General features: G+C 38.4%; 1 protein-coding gene across 5 annotated transcripts in view; it reads left to right on the forward strand.

Moving 5' to 3' along the window:
- Window positions 1–24,768, forward strand: part of Rttn (rotatin) — a 182,290-nt gene that overhangs the window by 148,212 nt on the left and 9,310 nt on the right. For 3 of the 5 annotated variants that reach the window (XM_052742734.1, XM_052742737.1, XM_052742736.1), the window contains 6 exons: window positions 2,220–2,325; window positions 3,348–3,445; window positions 4,956–5,033; window positions 14,521–14,647; window positions 16,687–16,886; window positions 18,596–18,863. In XM_052742734.1, the coding sequence (XP_052598694.1) occupies window positions 2,220–2,325; window positions 3,348–3,445; window positions 4,956–5,033; window positions 14,521–14,647; window positions 16,687–16,886; window positions 18,596–18,863 (877 nt within the window). Of the gene's footprint in view, window positions 1–2,219; window positions 2,326–3,347; window positions 3,457–4,955; window positions 5,034–14,520; window positions 14,648–16,686; window positions 16,887–18,595; window positions 18,864–24,768 lie in introns of those variants that run through there. The other 2 variants (XR_008219327.1, XR_008219328.1) reach the window with 2 other exon arrangements.

The raw sequence follows: 24,768 nt of genomic DNA on the forward strand, positions 1-24,768 counted from the left end.
TTTATTCATTGACCAATCAGCAACACATTTGACATACAGACCATCCCACAGCACATATATTTTTTCAAAAGTCTTTAGTGTTAGTTGTCCACTCCCTATATCCTCCCTTTACCCTGTTCTCTCATCCTCCACCCAACTTACCCTTCTTTCTTCCCTACTCACCATTCCACCTTATTCTCCATTCTGCCTGTGTTCTGTCTCCTCTCTCTTCAAAATCCTCTCAGCCATGGCCCCTTACTTCTTTCCTGACTTCTTGGGGTACTCCAGTTTTAACAGACATATGTAAAAATTCAAAGCTCACATCTACATGAGGTAAAACATTAGACTTTGGCGTTTTGGGTCTGGGTTACCTCACTCAATGATTATTTCCAGCTTCATCCATTTACCTGAAAATTTTATAATCTCTCTTTCCTTAACAGGTGATAATATTACATTATTTAATTATACCACATTTTCATTATCCATTCATCAGTTGGTAAACATTTAGACTGTCATATTTCCTGACTTTTGTGCATAGAGTAGCAATGAATATGGCTGAACAATATCTGTGGAGGTTGATGTTAAGTCCTATGGGCATATTCCAAGGAGTGTAGAGTTGGCATTATGGTAGAACTGCTTTTAGCTTTTTGAGGATTCTGCATACTGATTTCCAGACTGGTTGCATCAGTTTGCAATCTCACAATAGTGAATGAATGTTTCCCTTTCCCCACATTGATGCCAGCATTTACTGTCATGTTTTTCTATTTGTTTGTTTGTTTTTTACAATCTTTTTTGAGACCTTTATCAATGAACATTGCATCTATATAACTACTTCCCTTCTCTCTCCTTTCATTCTTGCTGTGACCCTCCCATTCATGAAATCATTATTATTATTACATATATATATATGTATATATATATGGATATATTTACACACATATGTGAGTGTGTATTTGTATACACACATACATATATAACATACTGAATCCATTTAGCTTTGCTTGTGTGTACACATGTCCAGGGCTGCTTATTTGAGATAGACAACCTATGAGGAATCTCATCTGTGAAGGAAACTGATTTTTCCTCTCCCATCAGTCATCAACCGCCTGTAGCTCTTTATCTAGGGGTGGGACCTCATGGAATTTTTCCTATCTTTGTTGGTGTGTCAACCTGTATTGTCATTATGCTGGTCTTATTTAGGCAACCGTATAACTGAGAATTCGTGGGTGCATTTTTCCTGTCATATCTAGGAGATTCATTAACAGCAAGCATCTCGGGCCTCTGGCTCTTACAGTCTTTCATACCCATCTTCCATGATTTTTCTCTGAGCCTTAGATGTAGAAGTTGAATTGTAGATTTATTATTTGGCCTGATAACCCAAAGTCCACTTTTTTCTCTGCATTTTGACCATTAGTCGTTCTCCAATTGATGCAAAAATGAAACTTCTTTAATAGGGGTGAAAGCTACACTGTTTTGTGGATATGAGGATATGCATTTAGAATGCAGTTAGAATTTATGTTAGTTTGGGAAAATGGCAATAGAAGGTACTCATCTTGAGTCTGTGACCTCTCCAGCCATAGGTACCTGGCTAGGTTTATAGTAGCAGGCATGGGTTTCCTTCTTTTGAGGGCCGTAAGTACAATCAGACAAAGTAGGCTACAGTCAGGATGAAAGTGCCACTGTCGCAGCACTGTGAATATCTTTCTAGCCTAGTCAGTGTTATGTTTTTTGGTGTTAACAGCTAGATAGAACTGTAGATTACTTTTCTTCCTTGCAGTTTGGATAGCACTTTGGGGTACAATGAGAGAAAGCCCTTGGGGAAAAAACTTCCAGATCAGTTCCATGACGTTTCCTCCAAGTCCTGTGTCCGAAGTGCAATAGGGCCTTACCTTCAAATTCTGGGGTCCAGCAAGGGACAATAGCAATAGTCTGTATTGTGTTAGGGGTCTTTTGGACTCCCCTGCCCAACCAACTCAAGAGGAATTTCTTGTACTTGGTCCTGGGGTTTTCACTAGGTGGTCTGTGGTTCTTGGGGAGGTACATTATTACTCCAAGTCTCATACCTTCATCTAATTATGTATATGTACATACATATGCATAGATATTATATATAATTTTAGGTAAACATAAAATAATACGATTTTCTATGTTACTTTCAAGCATCCTTAGTGTTATTTATTCCTTCTCCTTCCTCTCCCTCTGCATTACCCCCATTCTCCTATTTTGTCTGTTTTCTGCAGTGCTATGAAGGGAAATCTCCCAAAGATGTCCTGAAAAGAGTTGCCGCAAATGCTCTGATGTCACTTCTGGCTGTCAGCAGACGAGCACAGAAGCATGCTTTGAGAGGTGATCTTCACCATCAGTTGTTTATATGGCATCTTGACAATCATATTTTCTACTACTTGTTTTTCTTTGAATTATTTAGCAGTAATCATTCATTGTTTTTACTTCTTTATTTTAAGATTTATTTTATTTTTAATTATGTGTGTGTTTGTATGTTTGTGTGTGGGTATGTTCATATGGGTGCAGTTGCTTATGGAGGACAGAAAAGAGTACTGGATGCCTTAGAGCTGGAGTTAAAGGTTGTTGTGAGCTGCCTGACATGGGTGCTGGGAACTGATCTCAGGTTCTTTGCAGTAGCAAAACGCTAACCATCTTAACTACCCAGCCGTCTCTCCAGGCCCACATGAATTGCTTTTGAAGTTCAAAATGAGTAGGCTTTGAATAAAGTGCCTAGTAAACATAGGACCTGGACTTTGACCCCTCCCCACGTACTGAAAAATCAATCAATCATTAGTACAAAGATGATGCTTGTAGATTGTGTTTCTATTTTCATGTAATGATTGTTATTCTAGAGACTATATATAAAGAAATTTCAAGCTTTAACCTATTACTCAGCTTCATAATTATTAGTGTATACAAGCATATTTTATATCTCTAACACATACAAACATAGTTTTTATGGTACAGTAAAGCCAATAATATCAAATGAGCAGTATTTTTATATAAATTTTTACACTTCTCGGCCTTTTGGCTAAGATCAAGTGTAGGGTGGTGGTTTCTCTTCTGGACATCAGGGATTATAGGTCTGAGAGGTGAAAGAAAGTAATAGGAACACAAAACCCATTCATCCAACTAATGACTTGCTGCTAAGATGAAGCATGCAGGCCTGAAAATAAAAAGTAAATCTAGAAACTCACTAAGAAATGAAAACAAGCGGGCTGCAGTGTTGTGCTCTTTTTTTCCCTTTTAATTCATTATTCTCTCACAGATTAAATTTGTATAGGTTTTCAGTGACTTGAATATTTGCAGCCTTAACATCTTCAGAAATGGAATGGCCCCTTGACATCACAGGCTTTTTCTTTCAGCTGATCTCATAGAGAACTGCATGGAGCAGATGAAGCACATCAATGCACAACTGAACCTGGATTTTCTGAGGCCTGGGAAAGCAACACTGAAAAAAAAGGTGACTTCAAGGTCTGAATTCTCATGTAAGGGAACATGGGTAGAGTGACCCTATCTCCATTGCTCTTGTGCCTACAAAGAGCACAAGGTTGAAATCAGTGTTTGACTTAGAACATTGGTAGAGGCAGTAAATTACTGAGATTCTCATTTGGAAATCTTTAAATGAGACTTACATATTATTCATTCTTGTTATGCACAGATAAAAATATGTGTATTCACATGATATATTGCAAAAATATTTTATACAATGGATATATAAATAAAAGTGTAAGTTCTCCAGGGCATGAAATCTGTAACAACTGTAATTTATTACATGTTTATATGTCAGGCACAGTCATACATTTCAAATTTATTATCTCATGAATAAACACTTGTAACGACTTGGTCACAGAATCCTGCGATTGATGAGGCAATCTCCTTCTATGATTCCCAGATGTTTGTTCTAGCATTGAAATGCTTGACTGTGTATATAAATTGTACTTTCATATAAACACAATATAACATCGTGGCTGTATATTACCTGTGACTAGCTATAATTGTGACCAGTAACATTTACATTTATACTACTTTTTTTATCAGAAAATGAATGTACATGTTTATAATAGTTAAATATACAAATATACATTCTACTTATTATGTGTAATATACTAATTAAAAAATTAATATACATAATAAGAGAGAGAAGGGAAATAGTTATGCAGATGCAATGCTCATTGATATAGGTCTCAAAAAAGATTATAAAAAACAAACAAATAGAAAAACATATGACAGCAAATACTGGCATCAATATAGGAAAGGGAAACACTCATTCACTGTTGTTGGGATTGCAAACTGATTCAGCCAGTCTGGGATCAGTGTGCAGAACAGTTTTTATGTAAAAACTGTTAAGAAAACAAGAAGGAGGTGGAGAAATGGCTCAGTGTTTAAGAATATATACTACTCTTTCAGAGGACTTGAGTTCCAGAGGACCCAACATCTTCTTCTGGTCTTTGGATGCACTACATTCACATGAACACACCCACACACAGACGTGTGTGTGTGTGTGTGTGTGTGTGTGTGTGTGTGTGTGTGTGTGTGTGTATGTACATGATTTAAAAGTAAAGTTAAATCTTTAAAAAGAAAGACAAAGCTTTATTTCATAGTTTAACTGGTACATGGTAACAGAATCCATGTTGCCAGCTTCTTTTCCTGCTTCTTATTTTCATGCCTAGCCGAAAGCCCTACTTCATCATTGAGAAAGTCAGCCAGCACCTGATATGATTGAAAACCAGTCCGTACCTGCCTTACTTTATTGGGATGAAACATGAAGGCTGTTATATATCTGAGTTCCTCTATGCTTGATGGAATGGAAATAGCTTTTTTGTGGTGCATGTGTTTCTTGAGATATGGTCACCATACCTTGTCAATTTTCACAAAGTGTTGGTGGGCGGGCATGATTACAGCACAATTGCAGAGTTACTGTTTCTAAAAGTGCTACATTCATGTTTTTCAACTTTTTTGTGTCCATACAGGAGGATGGCTTTATTAAAGAGTTAAGCATTACTATGCAGCTCCTAAGGAATTGCCTTTATCAAAATGAAGAATGTAAAGTAAGTAGAGCTCCTCAGATTGTTGATAGCAGTTTAAGGTAGTGAACAGCTGAATTTTTCCATGAGGTAACACAGGAAGAATAGTAGACCCTCTGAATTCTCTTGTTTAAGATGTGTAGTTGATTGTTTCTTAAGCTCAGAGTTAATTCTCAGAGCTGGATACACTTAATCATGTTCAACACTAATTACATTCTTACTTATATCAAGGCTTGAACTTCATAATTGAAACATAAATTCTTGAACTTATCTTTCATTCTATATTGGTAGGCATTTAGATGTTTTCTTGCCTAGAAAGGAATAATAAATGGCTGCAGATGTCTTAGGAAGTGAAGGTTCTTAAAGGTGTTTGTCAAAACTGATTATTCAAAAGGATTAAGTGATAGTATTTATAATTATAAGAAAGAAGATAAGCATGCATCCTATTTCAGACTAGACATTGTTTTGCTCAGCATGGTCATGCCACCTAAAGGAAACCCCTTCTCCATATCTGCTGTCTCCTGCGGCCTTTGCACAGTGCTCTTTGAGAGTCACTGAGTTATCTTGCTTTGTCTGTAAGTGTTGGTTTTGTCCACTTACACAATCATATAGTACTGTTGTGTGACATAAAATCTTCTGAACTCTTGAAGTTGGTCCATCTAGAATGACCTCACTTTTGAGGCATTAGCTTAAATTTTAGTATAAAAAAATTGGTGAGGCAAAGATCAATTGAGAAACTTCTTGTTTTAAATTTCTTGAGTTTGTGCTCTTAGTTATGGTAAAACTAGAAAAAGCATATTGTATTTGGAAAAACATGGTAAACATGTATTACTTAAGCTATATTAAGTAAAATACAGGTAACAATTATTTAAAAAAATAACTTTATACATTTGTGATATATGGCCCTGTAGGCTCATATATTTGAATACTTAGTCACCAGGGAGTGGGACTGTTTAAGAAGGATTAGAAGGTGTGGCCTTGTTGGAGTAGCTGTCGCCTTTTTGGAGAAAGTGCGTCACTGAGAGTGGGCTTTGAGGTTTAAAAAACTCACAGTAGCGCAGTCACTGCCTGTTGTCTGCAGATGAAGATATAAAGCTCTCAGTTACATGCTTGTCTGCTTCCCACCGTGAGGATCATGTACTGACCCTCTGAAACTGTAAGCAAGCCCCCAATTTAAATGCTTTCTTCTGTAAGAGCTGCCTTGATCATGGTGTCTCTTCACAGCAATAGAACAGTGACTAGGACAACATTTTAGAATTTCCAGAACATGGATTTTCCTCAAAATAGATATTAAATGTATGATTCCTTCATGCTAAGCACTGTTCTTGTTATTTATCCATTGCATCTTATTTGGGAAATAACCTGAAACATTTGACAGATGGCATCTACCTATGAAGATTAATGAAATAAGTAACCTGTCCTCTAGTTATTTGTTCATATTTGTGTTGTATTACATACTTATATATGTAATATATAATACATATATAATTATATGTATTATATATGAAGTATAATTATTCAGCAAGTCAAAGTATTTCTATTTTTCTGAGTTGTAAAGAATAAATTCAAACAATAATTACATTACTCTTGAGTATAAATATAAATCTATGGAACAGAAATTTTTCATTTTTTTTCTTATTCCAGCTTAGGAAATGTGTCCTCATTACTAATTATTAATTATTAAGGTCATAACTCATTAAATTACCCTCTGCCACACCACCACAATGTATGCATATGCATATGTAACATTAAGGAGTTTTTATATTGAGAAGATCATGTGGCTTTGAGTAAATTAAACTAAACAGTTGACAACGCTCAGGAGAGGGAACCATGATACCCCAGGAAAAAGATGAGGAGACCTTAACCTGAGCAGGGGAAAATGTAAAGGGGGTGTAGAGTAAGAAAATCAGAAAAGTTGACATGGAAGAAGAGCAGTATAGAACAATTTCCAGACTCCAGTTTAAGCTGCTTACCAATGTGGGAATGTACGATAGAGCACAGGATGGAGGACCTGATGCTCAGGTTTGCCCGTGTGTGTGCCATGTAAGCCTTTGGGACATCCAGGTGGAGAATCTTTTGTAGCTGAGTTTGTATGGGCCTGAGGAGCTATACATACTGGGGATAGGAGAAGTGTGTAATTAGTATTTTTACCCAGGATTCTAGTTGAACTTTTCCAAGATGGTATGCTATAACAGCTTTGATCATATATTTGGAGCACATGTAAGATAAGGCAAGATATCAGAGGAGTATGGAGGAGCAGAGATATAAGACCGAAGGATGGAAATGAAGACAAACCTATAATAAATACCCTGGTGCTGGAGAGTTTGGCAGCCATAAAGGTTAGAGTGGTCACAGTGAACCGTCAGAACAGGACATAAAATGAGAGGAGCTGACGGAAAAATGCGAGAAGGGGAAATGACAGCAGTAGCTTTCTTTTTTACAGCTCGACCATTGTATGACACGAGTGTATTTGGTTCTCCTAATGTGTAAACTACTTTAACGTCATCAGAGAAGTAATCAGAGAAATGAATAAATTAGGGGCTAGTTAATAATGATGGAGATGACAAAGAACTAATGGAAAGATCAGATCCCCAGGAGACAGGAGAGTGGAGTTTCAGAGGGCAGATGAGTGTATAATTCCTGACAAGAGAAGCACTGACTCTGCCAGGCAAAGGATAAATGGATGAGAGGACAGATACATGTGGGTAGGATGGAGGATAGACAAAGAATTCACACCTCACCGTTTCTGTCTTTGTGAAGTAAGTGAGCACAGTCGTTTGTTGCCATTGTGGGGCAGAGTGAGAAACTGAGAGAGTGATAAGCACGAGGAAGACCATGGGAGTAACTTCAAAATTAGAGAGTATTAAATGTTTTGAATGACTTTGCACTTCATTCTACTGTTTGGTCCTGTGTGCCCCAAAATGTGTATATAATTTTGTGCGTATGCACTCAAGTACATGTGGGTGTAGAAATTACCTTATAATTCCTGTTTTAAAAAGATACTGCTGCACTTCTGCAAGAACTGTATCTTACCTACAGTAATGTCCCACTGGTAACTGACTTTTAATAAAGACTAAGTTACTTAAGAATCTGTTCAAATTATACAAAAGTAATTGCTAGCTTCTGAAACACAACACACACACGCACACACATACTGTTTAACACATTAAAGATAATCTCAGGAATAAAAACAAAGTCACTTCCTTTTGAATTCTCCATTTCTCTCTCAGTGCCTTCCATCTGTCTATAGTTTGTGATTACTGGCTGATTGGTGATCTTCTGTTGTGTGGGTCTGCACTTGTGTCTGAATCTGTGCCTAAGTCTGTTGCCTGTTGTGTATGTGTATCTGATGAGACTTTACTCTGTATTTATTGAACAGCCTACAAAACATGCTATGGAAAGGGATAATGTATTCTTTTTTTTTAATTTAAGAAATTTTTTTATTCATTTTACATACTAACCACAGATCCCACTCTCATTCCTCCTCCTGCAATGTCCCCCCCACCCCAAGAAAGGGTAAGGCCTTCCATGGGGAGTGAGCAAAGCCTGGTACATTTAGGTGAGGCAGGACCAAGCCCCTCCCCCCTGCCTCAAGGCTGAACATGGCATAGGTAATGGGCTCCAAAAAGCCAGCTCATGCACCAGGGATAGATCCTGATCTCACTGCCAGGGGTCCCTCAAACAGGCCAAGCTACACAACTGTCTCTCACATGCAGAGGGCCTAGTTTGGTCCCATGCAGGCTCCACTGCTGTTGGTCTATAGTTCGTGAATTCCTACAAGCTTGGTTCAGTTGTCTCTGTAGATTTCCTCATCATAATCTTTAACCCCCTTGCTCATATAATACCTTTTCCCTCGCTTAGACTGGACTCCCAGAGCTGGTCCTGGTGCTTGGCTGTGGATCTCTGCATCTGCTTCCATCAGTTACTGGATGGCTCTGTGATGACAGTTAGGGTATTCACTAATCTGATTACCAGGGTAGACCAGTTGAGGCACCTTTTCCACCATTACTAGTAGTCTAATGTGGGGTCCTTATGGATTCCTGGGAACTTCCCTAGAACCAGGTTTCTCTCTAACCCCATAATGTCTCCCTCTTTCATTACTCTCCCACTCCATCCCTTCCCCAGCTTGACCGTCCCGTTCCCTCATGTTCTCATCCCCCATCCCCTCCCCTCTATTGTCTCCCCTCATCCCCAGTTTACTCCAGAGATCTCATCTCTTTCCCCTTCCCAGGGCAATCCATGCATCCCTCTTACAGTCCTCCTTGTTACGCAACTTCTCTGGAGCTATGGGTTCTAGTCTGGTTATCCTTTGCTTTACATCTGTTATCCACTTATGAGTGAGTACATTCTATGTTGTCTTTCTGAGTCTGGGTTACCTCACTCAGGGTGATACTTTCTAGTTCCATTCATTTGCCTGCAAATTTCATGATGTCATTGTTTTTTATAGCTGAGTAATATGCCATTGTATAAATGTACCACATTCTCCTTATCCATTCTTCTGTTGAGGCGGTATCTAGGTTGTTTCCAGGTTCTAGCAATTATGAATAATGCTGCTATGAACATAGTTGAGTAGGTGCCTTGTGGTATGATTGAGCATGCCTTGGTTATATGCCCAAGAATGGTATCATTGGGTCTTGAGGTAGATTGATTCCCAATTTTCTGAGAGGTCACCATACTGATATGCAAAGTAACTGTACAAGTTTGCACTCCCACCAACAGTGGAGGATGTTCCCCTTGCTCGACATCCTCTCCAACATAAACTGTCATCAATGTTTTTGATATTAGCCATGCTGATAGGTGTAAGATGGTATCTCAGAGTGGTTTTGATTTCCATTTCCCTGATGCCCACAGATGTTGAGAAAGTCCTTAATGTCTTTTGGCCATTTGAGATTCTTCTGTTGAGAATTCTCTGTTTAGATCTATAGCCCATTTTTTAATTGTATTGTTTGGTATTTTGATGTCAGTTTCTTGAGTTCTTTATATAGTTTGGAGTTCAGCCCTTCTGTCATGGGGAGTTGGTGAAGATCTTTTCCCATTCTGTAGGTTGTTGTTTTGTCTTATTTACTGTGTCCTTTGCCTTACAGAAGCTTTTTAGTTTCAGGAGGTCCCATTTATTAATTGTTGCTCTCAGTTTCTGCGCTCCTGGTTATATATAGGAAGTGGTTTCCTGTGCCAATGTGTTCAAGAGTACTTTCTCTTCTATCAGGTTCAGTGTAACTAGATTTATGTTGAGGTCTTTGATCCACTGGGACTTGAGTTTTGTGCATGGCGATAGATATGGATCTATTTGCAGTCTTCTACATGTAAACATCCAGTTATGCCAGCACCATTTGTTGAAGATGCTTTCTTTTTTCCATTGTACCATTTTGGCTTCTATGTCAAAAATCAGTTATTCATATGTGTGTGGGTTAACTTCAGGGTCTTCAGTTCAATTCCACATGTCTGGTTTTATGCCAATACCAAGCTGTTTTTATTACTATAACTCTATAGTTGATCTTGAAGTCAAGGATGGTGATGCCTCTGGAAGTCATTTTATTGTGCAGGATTGTTTTGGCTATCCTGGGTATTTTGTTTTTCATATGAAGTTGAGTATTGTTCTTTCGAGGTCTGTGAAGAATTGTGTTGGGATTTTGATGGGGATTGCATTGAATCTGTAGATAGCTTTTGGTAAGATTGTCATTTTTGTTATGTTGGTTCTACTTATCCATGAGCATGGGAGATCTTTCCATTTTTTGATATTCTTCAGTTTCTTTCTTCAAGGACTTAAAGTTCTTGTCATACAGGTCTTTCACTTATTTGGTTAGAGTTACCCCAAGATATTTTATATTGTATGTGGCTATTCTAAAGGGTTATGTTTCTCTGATTTCTTTCTCAGCTTGTTTATCATTTGTGTATTGGAGGGCTACTGATTTTTTTGAGTTAATCTTGTGTCCCGCCACATTACTGATGGTCTTTATTAGATGTAGGAGTTCCCTGGTCGAATTTTTGGGGTCACTTATGTAGACTATCATTTGCAAATAGTGAAAGTTTGACTTCTTCCTTTCCAATTTGTATCCCCTTGATCTCCTTTTGTTGTCTTACTGCTCTAGCTAGAACTTTGAGTACTATATTGAATAAGTATGGTGAGAGTGGACAGCCTTGTCTTGTTCCTGATTTTAGTGGAATCACGTTGAGTTTTTCTCCATTTAATTTGATGTTGGCTGTCGGCTTGCTGTAAGTTGCCTTTATTATGTTTAGGAATGTTCCTCGTATTCCCGATCTCTCCAGGACGTTTATCATGAAGGGGTGTTGGATTTTGTCAAAGGCTTTTTCAGCATTTAATGAGATGATCATGTTTTTTTTTTCATTCAGTTTATTTATATGATGGATTACATTGACAGATTTTCATATGTTGAACCATCCCTGCATCTCTTGAATGAAGCCTACTTGATCATGGTGGATGATTTTTTTGTTTAATGTATTCTTGGATTTTGTTTGCTAATATTTTATTGAGTATTTTTTGCATCAATGTTCATGAGGGAGAGTGGTCTGTAATTCTCTTTCTTTGTTGCATCTTTGTGTGGTTTGGGTATCAGCGTAACTGTAGCCTCATGAAAAGCATTTAGCAATGTTCCTTTTGTTTCTACTGTGTGGAACAATTTGAGGAGTATTGGTATTAGCTCTTCTTTGAAATTCTGGTAGAATTCTGCATTGAAACCATCTGGCCCTGGGCTTTCTCTGGTTGGGAAAATTTAATGACTGCTTCTATTTCCTCAGGGGTATAGGTCTATTTAAATTGTTTATCTGGTGTTGATTTAATTTTGGTATATGGTACCTATCCATAAAATTGTCCATTTCTTTTACATTTTCCAAATTTGTGGAGTACAGGTTTTTGAAGTATGACCTGATGATTCTCTGGATTTCTTTACTGTCTATTGTTATGTCTCTTTTTTTGTTTTTGATTTTGTTAATTTGGATATTCTCTCTCTGCTTTTTGGTTACTTTGAATAAGGACTTGTCTATCTTGTTGATTTGCTCAAGAAACCAACTCTTTGTTTCCTTGATTCTTTGTATTGTTCTCTTTGTTTCTATTTTCTTGATTTCAGCCCTCAATTTGATTTCCTGGCATCTATTCCTCCTGGATGAGTTTGCTTCTTTTTGTTCTAGAGGTTTCAGGTTTCACCAACTTCTTTATGTAGGAATTTAATGCTGTGAACTTTCCTCTTAGCACTGCTTTTGTAGTGTTCCATAAGTTTGTGAGTTTGTGTATGTTGTGCCTTCATTTTCATTGAATTCTAGGAAGTCTTTAATTTCTTTCTTTATTTTTTCCTTGACCCATTGGTGATTCATTTGGGCATTATTCCATGATTTTGTAGGCTTTCTGTAATTTGTTTTGCTGTTGAATTCTAACTTTAAACCGTGGTGATCTGATAAAATACAGGAGGTTATTCCATTTTTTTTTGTATCTGTTGAGATTTGCTATATGGTCGATTTTAGAGAAAGTTTCTCGGGGGTGCTAAGAATAAAGTATATTATTTTGTGTTTGTGTGGAATGCTCTGTAGATGTCTATTAAGTCCATTTGAGTCATAACATCTGTTCCCTTATTTCTCTGTTAATTTTCAGTCTGACAGACCTTTCTATTGGTGAGAATGGGGTATTAAAGTCTCCCACTATTAGTGTTTGGGGTTTGAAGTGTGATTTAAGCTTTAGTAATATTTCTTTTACATATGTGGGTGCCCTTGTATTTGGGGCATAAATGTTCAGAATTGAGATCATCATCTTGATGGATTTTTCCTGTGATGAATATATAATGTCCTTCTTGATCTCTTGATTAATTTTAGTTTGAAGTCTATTTTGTTACATATTAGGATAACTACACCAGCTTGCTTCTTAAGTCCATTTGATAGATATTGTTTAAATCTGTTTTTTTATGGAATATCTTGTTTACTTCGTGTATGGTGATTGAGAGTTTTGCTGGGTATAGTAGTCTAGGCTGGCATCAGTGGTCTCTTAGTATCTGCATAATGTCTGTCCAGGACCTTCTGGCTTTCAGAGTCTCCATTGAGACGTTGGGTGTTATTCTGATCGTTCTGTCTTCACATGTCACTTGGCCTTTTTCCTTTGCTGTTCTTAATATTCTGTCTTTATTCTGTATGTTTAGTGGTTTGATTATTATGTGACAAGGGGACTTTTTTGGGGGAGTCCAGTCTATTTGGTGTTCTGTAAGCTTCTTATATCTTGATAGGTATCTCTTTCTTTAAGGTAGGAAAGTTTTCTTCTATGATTTTGTTGAATATATTTTCTGTGCCTTTGAGCTGATATTCTTCTCCTTCTATCCCTATTATTCTTAGGTTTGATGTTTTCATGGTGTTCCAGATTTCCTTGATGTTTCGTGTTTTGACTTTGTTGATGTTTTCTTTGACTGATGAATCTATTTCCTCTATCTTATCTTCAATGGTAGAGATTCTCTCTTCCATCTTTTGCATTCTGTTGGTTATGCTTGCTATCTGTAGTTCCTGTTCGTTTACTCAGATTTTCCATTTCCCGCATTCCTTGGTTTGTTTCTTCTTTATTGCCTGTGCTTCAATTTTTAAGTCTTAAACTGAGAGATCAGAGGAATATAACAAGCTACAGCCAACCTCACCTTATCAACTCCTCAGCCTCCAGAGAGAGCTACTTCCTGTACACTCATACCTATATACCTTTCTGTGTTCTGCCATCTTACTTCCTCTATCTGCCCAGCTATATCACTTCCTCTTTCTGCCTGGCTCTATCACTTCCTGTCTGTCTGTACAGACCTCCAGACCTCTATGATTAACTACTGATGGGATTAAAGGCGTGTGCCACCACACCTGGCTCTGTTCCCAGTGTGACCTTGAACTCACAGAGATCCAGATGAATTTCTGCCTCCTGAATGCTAGGATTAAAGGCGTGTGCTGCCACTGCCTGACCTCTATATTTAATATAGTGGCTGGCTTTTTCCTCTGATCTCTAGATAAGCTTTATTGGGGTGCACAAATAAAATATCACCACACATAGTCTTAAGTAATTTCAAGGCATATTATTATTAACTTGGTCTGGAGGTCTGGGCCAAGTTCAACCCCTTTAGGGTCAAGAGCTATTTTCAGAAAATTGTCTCTCCTCATGTATACTGCATTAAGAGAAGAAAAACACAGAAGTATTTTTTTGACTACAAATCTCTGTCTCTAGACCATGTCTGAGCCTTTTCAAGAGTTTGTTTTTTAGTGAGAGATAATCACTTTCCTGCATACCTTACATTTATGGAAACTGTTTTCTACAGTTCTTCTCTCACTAATATATCCTAGCCACCCTTCCTGAGACTGGGCAGGCTCCTGATCAGGGCTGCCCAATAGGGAACACTACTGACTTAGGGAAGGATATTCCTTCTATGCAGCAAAGATGAATTAAACTATTGCCTTTTGTAAGTGACAACTTTTGGGGGTATTTTAACTTAATTTTGCATTTCATATGTCCAGACTAACGGCTGTTCTTATTTTCTTCCCCAAACAGGTGGCTGCTCTTGAAGCACGTCTTGTGCCCATTCTGCATGCTCTTTGGCCTTGGCTTTTGATGGAGGATTCATTGATGCAAATTGCCTTGCAGTTGCTTTGTGTCTATACTGCTAATTTTCCAACTGGTAACTGAATCCACTGTTGTCTTCTGTAATACATTAAACTACTAGTTTCATATGATGTTATTAAGCTGGACTGGAAAAATATGTATGTTGATGTATTTCTCCTTATAAGTGTATATTAGTTAAAGGCAAAATTTCTTATGGGTCTTCTGACTCCAGAGCAATTTAAGAATATGTTTGTTAACCCAGGAGAGTCATTGGATAGTTCATTAAATAGATTGGCCTGATTATATGGTTGTGGGAAACTCTATCCAGTGAGAACATCTAAAGGGTGAAAATTTATGAAGAAGATAGGTGAAGATTAGAGCTGTTATAGATTCCTGAACAGGAGACAGGGATGATGGAAGTTAGTTCAAGCTACTGTTGGTTTTGTGAAAGTTGGTGTCACTGAGACTCCCTTTGTATTCATTCACTTGTCAGGTATTTTATTGGCAGACTCTTAAGTATTAGACTGTGAGGGGAACAGAAGGGTAGACGGTTCTAGGGAGAGAAGAGGCATGAAGTTAGTTTTTAGGGAGGCAAACAAGTGTGTTGGGTGTGTGTAGTACCCATATGGTCAGACATAGGAGGTTTCACTGGTCAGCAAGTGTGTATGATTTCTTCTGGCAGCATTCAATAGCTCAGCAACAGAGATGTCCACATACCAAAGGGTGTGCAGGGAAGGGATGGGAAATAAAGTCAACTATGAGCCCATCTTGTCACTGCTACACACATGATAACATTTTTCTTTGAATAGTCTAGTACCTTAGGCTGTCTGCATATAAGAGTGAAGCTCGTGAACTGCACGGGATTCCATGTCTGATTGTAAATCGGAACGTCCTCTCTCCCTTCTGCTGCTGCTTTCTCTGTCCCTTTCTTCTGCTTGAACAATCTCTTCTCATTATATCTTCTATCTCAACCTCCCCTTTAGTGTGGCCAGCTCATCATAACCTAGGAAAGTGGGAGGGATAAAAAGTGAGTTGCTAAGTGTGAAGCAAAAATACATAAAAATTTTAACTAATTTGTGCTATATGCATCCTTAAACTTTATAGAATATTAGAAGTGGTTAGGGTACCACTAACCTAAGCAGAAATCTTATTTTTCTATTTGATGTGTTTCTAAGCAAAAATGCATCATTTAATAGAAACATTGGTATTTGAATATAGCTATAAAGTTAGGAATACAGGGAAGATTTTTGTATTTTGTGTGTACTTGTCATGTGTGAGTTTATTTCACAGACTGTTCAATTCTAATGTGACTATATAAGCTGTTCTACCTGCATGTAATTTTGCTTTGGGTTCAGATTACAAAGCACTCACCAAAATGTATTTCTAACACTTTCATGGTTTTTTAATCCCCCAATAAGTCTCATGGTTACCTAATTTACTCAGAGAGCACTGAACTCTGGGGAGCCACAGATACCACTGCTTGCTTCTGCTGCCTATGAACTCTTTGACCTTGAACAACCCATGAACAGGCTTTTCTGGGTTCTTTATCTTTACCTGGGTACTATGGAAGATAGTGTTTGAGCTATCTCAATTACCTCTCATTGTTAAAATTCTGTTCTTTCACGTGAGGGTTTATTTAGATGCTTCTTTTATGACTATTAAAAAAAACCCCATTATGCTAATCTAAACTTTTCTTAAAATAACAATAAGTTGCCGGGCGGGTGGTGGCGCACGCCTTTCATCCCAGCACTCGGGAGGCAGAGGCAGGCGGATCTCTGTGAGTTCGAGGCCAGCCTGGACTACCAAGTGAGTTCCAGGAAAGGCGCAAAGCTACACAGAGAAACCCTGTCTCGAAAAACAAAACAAAACAACAACAACAAAAATAACAATAAGTTGATATTTTAGTGCTCCATTGAGATAATTAGGCCCTGAGTGGGGACAGTCAGTCTGTTGGGTTGAGTGTACACATCAGCATTAGGCTTCTCTGGTGCCTATTTGCAGTTCATGGGTGGATGACCAAGTCATTTTGACAGACATAGATGCTTACCAGTTTGTGTTTTTAAAAACCAAGAAGTGGAACAGAGGCAACTCTGTGACAGGCTTTTTCTTTTGAAGGCTGCAGTTCTCTTTGTTGGTCAAATTCTGGACAATATGTGCAAACTGCCCACAGAGGGCCCCCCAGCAACTCCCTGATGCTGTGTATCCTGAAGCTTGCTTCTCAGATGCCTGCAGAGAACTCCACCATTCAGCAGATGGTTTTTATGTTTCTTTCAAACCTGGCCTTATCTCATGACTGCAAGGGAGTAATTCAGAAGGTAAGCACTTAGCTTCTCCTATATGTCATAAAAGAGTTATTTGGCAAAATAAGCCTGTCAATCAAATTTTAGAAATCAGTTTCTGGGACTGTTCTATTATGATTTCAAGACACTTTATTTTAAAGGTTGGTAAAAGAGTTAAGAAGCTATCATTTAAGATGGTTTGGAGACCTCAGACTGAAGCAGCAGTAACCTCTGATGATGCCATGTCCTTCTAGTTATCTTCATCGCCTTACATTGTGTTTACCTCAAAAATGGCGTTTAGAAAAAAACACTGGTATCATACAAATAATATATTCAGTCTGTACGCAGACCAGTCAAACAGTGACAATTCTTGTTCATATGACGGTGACAGAAAGCTGTATGACATCAAAACCCCTTTGCCCCAGTTACATTTTACTTCTTTATGGCATGAAATGTCATTTTGTGAGGTCTCTGGATCTGCAATTCTAAATCTTCACTTCTTATCACTAATTCTGAGTGTATAAAGGAAGGGAATGGGTGGGACAAACTCTAGTCCACATGGACAGGGAGCAGAGTGTCTTTGTGGTTCTAAATGAACAGAATCCCTACTTGTGAATATCTTTTAAAATTTGAATATTATCATATCTGTTTCTTACTAATGACAGTGATTTGAGTGTTTTTTGTTTTTTCCTCCCCTGCTTAGAGGTAAGACATAGGAGTTGAGTATACCCCTCTACTGTTTTATGTCTCGGAACCCTTGAAAGATAGTTTAAATATAATCACCAAATAAATTGAAATGGCTCTCTTCCTAAGGAAATGGATTGATTGGTCTTACTATGGAAATAGTTTCAATAATGTTTTGCACTCAGCTCACTCTGGCTCATGAGTGTCATTACATTTTTCAGAATTTTCTCAAGAAAATTCTGTTGTAATATTATCTTGAAATGCTCCTTGGGGGGGAGCGTTCACATCATGTAACTTGGCAAACACTATAATCAGTGATCTTCCTCACCCTCATTCAGCCAGTTCAGTTTATTTACTAGCATACAGCTTGATAATTTCCTCATGTACATGCTGATATTGCTACCATTTGTTCATATGTATGCATGTGCATATTTATAGACATATATGCCATGTATGTCATGTTGTATATACATATTTGAATATATTTCTTTATACATATTGTCATATAAATGTACATATTTCATATCTACATATTTATCAGTTCTTTTGCAAGTGATATACACATCTTGAGCCAGATGTATGAGATTACCTTCTCCAAACTGAGAGGTATATACATGTTCATAAATTTAAGGAGAAAAACACCTGTAACTATAATGGTTTGAACACCTTCACTCCTGTTAGAGTTGCTAACTCCTGTGCAGGCTGGATTTGGGTTTGTTTCCTTTCCTCCTACAGGATATCTTTAATGAGTAGCAAAATTGCCAGAAGGCCAATAAGAAAGGGAACTCAGGAGGCCAACTCTGAATTATCAACCATAATAGAGTTGACTATAGTTTATTTCATCCATTATCAGGAAAAAATAGCAGGAATTAAAATCTAAGCACTATTTTGTTCTTGCCTTTACATTTACACTTGGAAATTGTATAGTTGAAGCATTTGGAAGAATGAGAAATTAAAACTAGGGAAAAGGATATCAAAATGCTAGTTAATTGGTCACCAAGGGACTAGGAAAATAATGAAAAAGACCTGAAAACAAAATAATATTCTATCTTTACCCACAGAGCAACTTCCTACAGCACTTCCTGTCCCTGACATTGCCTAAAGGAGGAAATAAACATCTCAGCAATCTGGCCATTCTGTGGTTGAAGTTACTCCTGAATATATCATTTGGAGAAGATGGACAGCAAATGATCCTGAGGCTGGATGGCTGCTTAGACTTACTCACAGAGATGAGCAAATACAAGCATAAGAGCAGCCCTTACATACCTCTGCTGATTTTTCATAACATTTGCTTCAGTCCTGCTAATAAGACTAAAATCCTGGCTAATGGTAAGTAGCCACATCATTTCACACATGTTTAGACCATTCTGCTCAGATTAAAACACAAAGTAGCTCTATAATTTCCCAGATTTTTTTTTTGTTTTGTTTTGTTTTTTTTTTTTTTGTTTGTTTTTCGAGACAGGGTTTCTCTGTGTAGCTTTGCGCCTTTCCTGGAACTCACTTGGTAGCCCAGGCTGGCCTCGAACTCACAGAGATCCGCCTGGCTCTGCCTCCCGAGTGCTGGGATTAAAGGCGTGTGCCACCACCACCCAGCTCCCAGATATTTCTTAAACACCTGCTATGCTTAAAGCCCTGTGGGAGACAGCAGCTGGGGGCGGGAGTAGGTATTCAAGAATGGGTCTAGCCTCTGCATGTTGACCAACAACTGTCATTCCAGGGGACCCGTTAGGTGCAGGGGAGAGAGCAGCAGTGGGCAGGTCTAGTCCCAGTCTCGTGCTCTACTTCTCTCTCTCTCTCTCTCTTCTTGATCTGCTATTATTCTTGTTCCCCTTCATTTCTTATCTGTCTTCAAGCAAATGAAAACTTTGTAGAACAGCTGTCCCGGTTGTAACTCCCGACCTTCACCCTGCCCTGTGTCCCTCCCAAAACCCACCTTTTTCCATAGCATGATCACTATCTGATATACTATGAATTGTATATGTGTGACTCTTTATTTCTGTGCCCTTTACACTGAGACATTATATGTGTGTATCTATCACCCATAGTTGTGCCTGTCACCAGAAAGCATTCCTTAAGCATTTAGTAATTGAGAGAGATCCTGACAGGCAGACTTGAAAGCCCCAACCAGATAGGGAAATCATTCTCTGAGATGTAGTGTAACCGGAGGCAATTCAAAAGGAGTCTAGGGGGGAAAGAAACAAGGAAGGAATTGGAGGAATCTGTTTCTGAAACCAAAATTAACAAGTAGGTGGGTGTGAATTTCATATGGAATTTTACAGGAGACACCCTATTGTGATAAGGGGCAGGGAACCTTTAGCTGCCCATCCTTCTGGTCCTGAATGCTCCTCTATAGGAGACACCCTGTTGTGATGAGGGGTGAGGGGACTTTAGCTGCCCATCCATCTGGTCCTGAATGTTCCTCTATAGGAGACACCCTGTTGTGATGAGGGGTGGGGGGACTTTAGCTGCCCATCCTTCTGGTCCCGAATGCTTCTATATAGGAGACACCCTGTTGTGATGAGGGGTAGGGGGATTTAGCTGCCCATCCATCTTGTCCTGAATGCTCCTCTATAGGAGACACCCTGTTGTGATAAAGGGAGAGGTAGACTTCAGCTGCCCATCCTTCTGGTCCTGAATGCTCCTCTCACCTTACGTAGCTTCTGTGAAACTTCTACATCCACAAAATACTCCCTTCTTTGTTTTAGTAAGAAAGAGTTTATAGAAACATAGAAAGTGCCTAGCCTCATTGCTTGTACATGGTAGAAAGTTTAAGATATTAATCCTCTTTTCCTTCTTTGTTTTACATCTAATTTTTCTCAGAGTCTTAACCACTCCAAGTTTTCCAAGTGAATAGAAATGACTCTGTGCTCATGTTTTGTGTGCATATATTAGTGCTTCTATTTTTTATAACAGTTATAGAATTGTTGAAAATGTTGTACAGAAAATTGTTCAAGTTCAACCAGCTTCAAACTCACCTAAATTGACTGGATTTGCACCCAGTCTTCCAGCATTCTTCTGCTGACAGTGCTTTCCACCCCTGGGAGATGTGCAACACGGTTATCTTTCAGTCCTCTTCCACTGCATCTGCTTTGGTCCTCACATCTATAAATAAGGATAATGATAAGCCCCACTTCAGGTGGTAAGATGAATACAGATCATCTGCTGACAGTCCTGATTCATGAAAGCAGCTCCATAGCATCTGGTTTGTTTATTCCCCATTCTCAGAGTAAGTGTTTTTTGTCCCCCTGCTTATTACAACCCTACTGTTGAGTCAGGAAAAGGAAAGACTTTGGGGGGAGTTGAGGAAGTCTACACTTTACACTTCTACGTCTCTGGATTTATGTTATAGATTTCCCTATAATCAGCAGTGTTTTCTCTCCCCCGTCAGTATTAAGCAGATGGACACAGTTGGAGAGAAATTATTTTTCCTGCTCTCTCACACTTGACCTCAGTGGGCTTTTTAGGTAAGAGGCAGCTGTATAGGCTCTTGTGTGGAGCTGTGAGGACCTGTCACAGGCCTTCCACATGGTGAGTCAGTTAAGTTACAGAACTGACTAAAGCAGGCTGCACCAGACATGTGGTGTAAGTGGTTAGGATTGATTGTGCATTGGGCTTGACCTGGATGCTAAAAACATCCATAGTTTTCCCAGTTTCTAGTAATGTTCAGAGTGAGTATCTTTTGTAAAAACACACTGAATAAATGCCATACAAATTCACATCAAATTGTCCTAAGTTACGGGAAAGATAGTGGGAAACTTACATGCCAATTTTGATTGATAGCTTGTGTCCAAATGGATAGCTCTTTTGCTTGAAGTAAATTTGCCAGTATTATTGCTTAGCTTTTGTCGAGAACATCAAAGAGAAGAAAGGAGAAATAACTTTCAGGTGAGACTCTTCTTAGTACATGAAGCTGTAGCTTCAAAGACCCATTCTTGTAGGATGCATAATGAACACATTGTCCTTCCCAGTCTTTTCATTCAGAGGTACATGTTCTTGATGTGATCCCTGATTGGTTAATAGTGATCATGAGTCTTGGCAAGCAAAATTCCTCTGCTGGATAAAGGACAAGTTCATGCTAGACCTCAGAGAACTGCCAGAAATAACTTTTCAGGGCACTAACAAGAACAGTTAATCAAGTACGTTGGGAAATTTAGCAATCTGAATAAGAATCAGCAGAGGAAAAGATACCAACTTCTCTACCTAGATTACAAATAATTATAAGTATTTCTGTCATTTCAGGATGTTCTACTGGACAGTGTTACTTTAGAACATTAATAGCCTAAATTTAAGTTAATATGTATATCTGTTACTAGCAATATACAATTTAGATGCAGCAAAAGAGATAATTTAGGACCAAGAAAATAGATTAGCAAAATATTATTCAGAATGCAGCAGAGATGAGAAAGGATTAAAAACATAAAAGTTAAGTGATATGACAAATACCCTGAGGCAATCTAAAATGTTTTAATAAAATTATAAATGAAGAGGAAAAAGAGAATGGAAGAGGAAGTGTTTAAAGGGGGATAATGGTTATTTCTTTTTTGAGCAGGGGAAGAAAGGGTTTATTTCAATCTTTTTTTTTTTTTTGCAATATAATTCAGTTCTACATATCAGCCACAGATTCCCTTGTTCTCCCCCCTCCCGCCCCCCCTCCCCTTCCCCCCAGCCCACCCCCCATTCCCACCTCCTCCAGGGCAAAGACTCCCCTGGGGATTGAGTTCAACCTGGTAGACTCAGTCCAGGTAGGTCCAGTCCCCTCCTCCCAGGCCGAGCCAAGCGATCCTGCATCCCCAGGTTTCAAACAGCCAACTCATACAATGAGCACAGGACCCGGTCCCACTGCCTGGATGCCTCCCAAACAGATCAGGCCAATCACTGTCTCACCCATTCAGAGGGCCTGATCCAGTGGGGACCCCTCAGCCATTGGTTCATAGTTCATGTGTTTCCATTCATTTGGCTATTTAAATTTGGCTTTGATTTGGGTAGGGGGCGGTTGCAAGGGCAGAGGGCAAATGCAAGGAGCCAGGGAGATAAGTTGGATCTGAATGCATGATATGAAATCCATAAAGAAGCAATAAAAGTTATAATTTAAAAAAAGAAAAAGAAAAGCCAAGTCAGGGACCACAAGGCAGGAACTTGAAGCGAAATCCACAGCAGAATTCTACTTACCTGCCTGCTCCCTGCTTTTGCTCAGTTAGCTTCCTCATACAACCCGGGACCATGTGCGAAGGGTGGCTTGGTCCATCTGGGGTAGGCCAACCTCCATTAATTAGTAATTGAGAACATGCCTTGACCTTCTCCACCTCACACACATGAAAGACCAATGGCCAGCCTGACAGGCAGTTCCTTGATTGAGATTCCTTCTTCCCACATATCTTAAGTTGACAACCAAGAGAGACATCATGGGCTGTGTCAAGCTGAGTTTCATCTTTAGTTTCTGTGGCTCAACCCTATGCTTTTCTGTTTTCTTCATTTCTTTTTCTATTTTTTTTTTGAGAATTTTATACAATATGTTTTGATCATACCTTCCACCCTCAGACTCCTCCCAGATCACCTCTCCTGCCTTACCCACACAAGTTGGCCACACCCCCAAACCCTTGAATCCAATCTGTGCTATTCATATATTCTCAGATATGTGGCCTTCGTTCGAGTGTGGTTCCTTTCCTATTTGTCTCTTTATCTCCTTCATTTGTCGTATTGTTACAGCTAAGACTTTCAGTTGTATGTTGAACATGATGGAGTAGAATGGAAATCCTTGGCATGTCCCTGATTGTAGTAGGAATGTTCTGAGTTTGGCTCCATTGCATCCATTAGGATGATGTGGTTACACACCACCCATCAGGGACTACACTCTTAAGGAAAATTGATTCCCTCTTATAGCAGCTATTGGTGCCACTACCATCTTGGATAGGAGTAGGACTCCATGCCCACCTCTTCTGTCCATGCTACGGGTCAGTCTGGTTTGTGCTTGTACAGATCTTGTGCATACTGTGACAACTGTTCTGAGTTTCTATGTCTACTTGCTCTGTTGTGTCTGGAAAACAGTTTCTTTATGGTCATCCATCACCTCTGACTTTCACAAACTTTTCACCCCTTCTTCCTGAATGATCCTTGAGCCTTGGGAAAAGGATATAGTAAAGATCTTCCATTTAGGGCTGAGTATTTCATTCTTATTTTCTGTATCTTGATACTTGTTGGTTGTGTTTATCACCATCTAGTGCAAATGGAAACTTCTCTGATAAGGTTTGAGAAATGCATTAATATATATTAATATATGAGTGCAATGAGAACTTCTTAGAAGTTGATTTAATATTATATCCATTTAGCACAGTGGTTCTCAACCTTTGGGTTGTGACCACTTTGGGGGTCACAGATCAGATAATCTGCATATCAGATATTTACATTACAATTCATAACAGTTACAAAATTGCAGTTGTGAAGTAGCAATGAAATAATTTTATGGCTGGGGGTCACCACAACATAAACTATATTAAGAGGTTGCAGCACTAGGAAGGTTGAGAACCACTGGTTTAGCGGAATAATAGTAGTAGGTTCTCTCCTAGGATCTATGACCTATCTAGTCACAGGTTCTTGCAAGCAACATAATAAAGTAATATAGAACAACCCCACAGTCACATCAAGAAGAAGCTTCTCTGATGTGCACTGACTGAGGCACAAATCATTTATCCAAGCTGTGACTAATTGCTTCTTAGAAAATTTCCCTTGATTTATTTTCTTAAACTTTTATACCCACAGTTAATTTGTAATTGTTATTCAGTCATGACTTGATGAATAGAATTGTAATCTAATCTCTGCCCAGTAAATTTGAACCTGATAGTAGTATGCTGAGTGTGTTTCACGTCCTATATAGGGTATGTTCATTTGACTGATGTGTCTTTCAGCTTTCTCACTAAACCAACCTTGATTAACACATTTCTTGAATTCTTCATATTTATATCTCACTCTTGCTGATTCATTTACAATTATTATGTCACTTAAAAAAAAAGGTATTTAAAATTAGGTTTATAATCATTTATAGTTTCCTATTATCTGTTCTTATGTTTTAATTAGAATTCACACCAACTTCTTGAACTTAAAATGTTTTATGTGCTTTTTTGTATGCATGTTATATTTCATGATAAAGTATTATCTTTAAACTTTTTATTCACTTACTTTAACAGAGGGCTAATGCATTAATTAACTTATAAATGTGGTTTATTAAAAATGATAAGTC

Source organism: Peromyscus californicus, unplaced genomic scaffold (genome assembly GCF_007827085.1).
Source record: "Peromyscus californicus insignis strain IS unplaced genomic scaffold, ASM782708v3 Scaffold_17__1_contigs__length_78620276, whole genome shotgun sequence".
In the NCBI taxonomy this organism is placed as follows: Eukaryota; Metazoa; Chordata; class Mammalia; order Rodentia; family Cricetidae; genus Peromyscus; species Peromyscus californicus.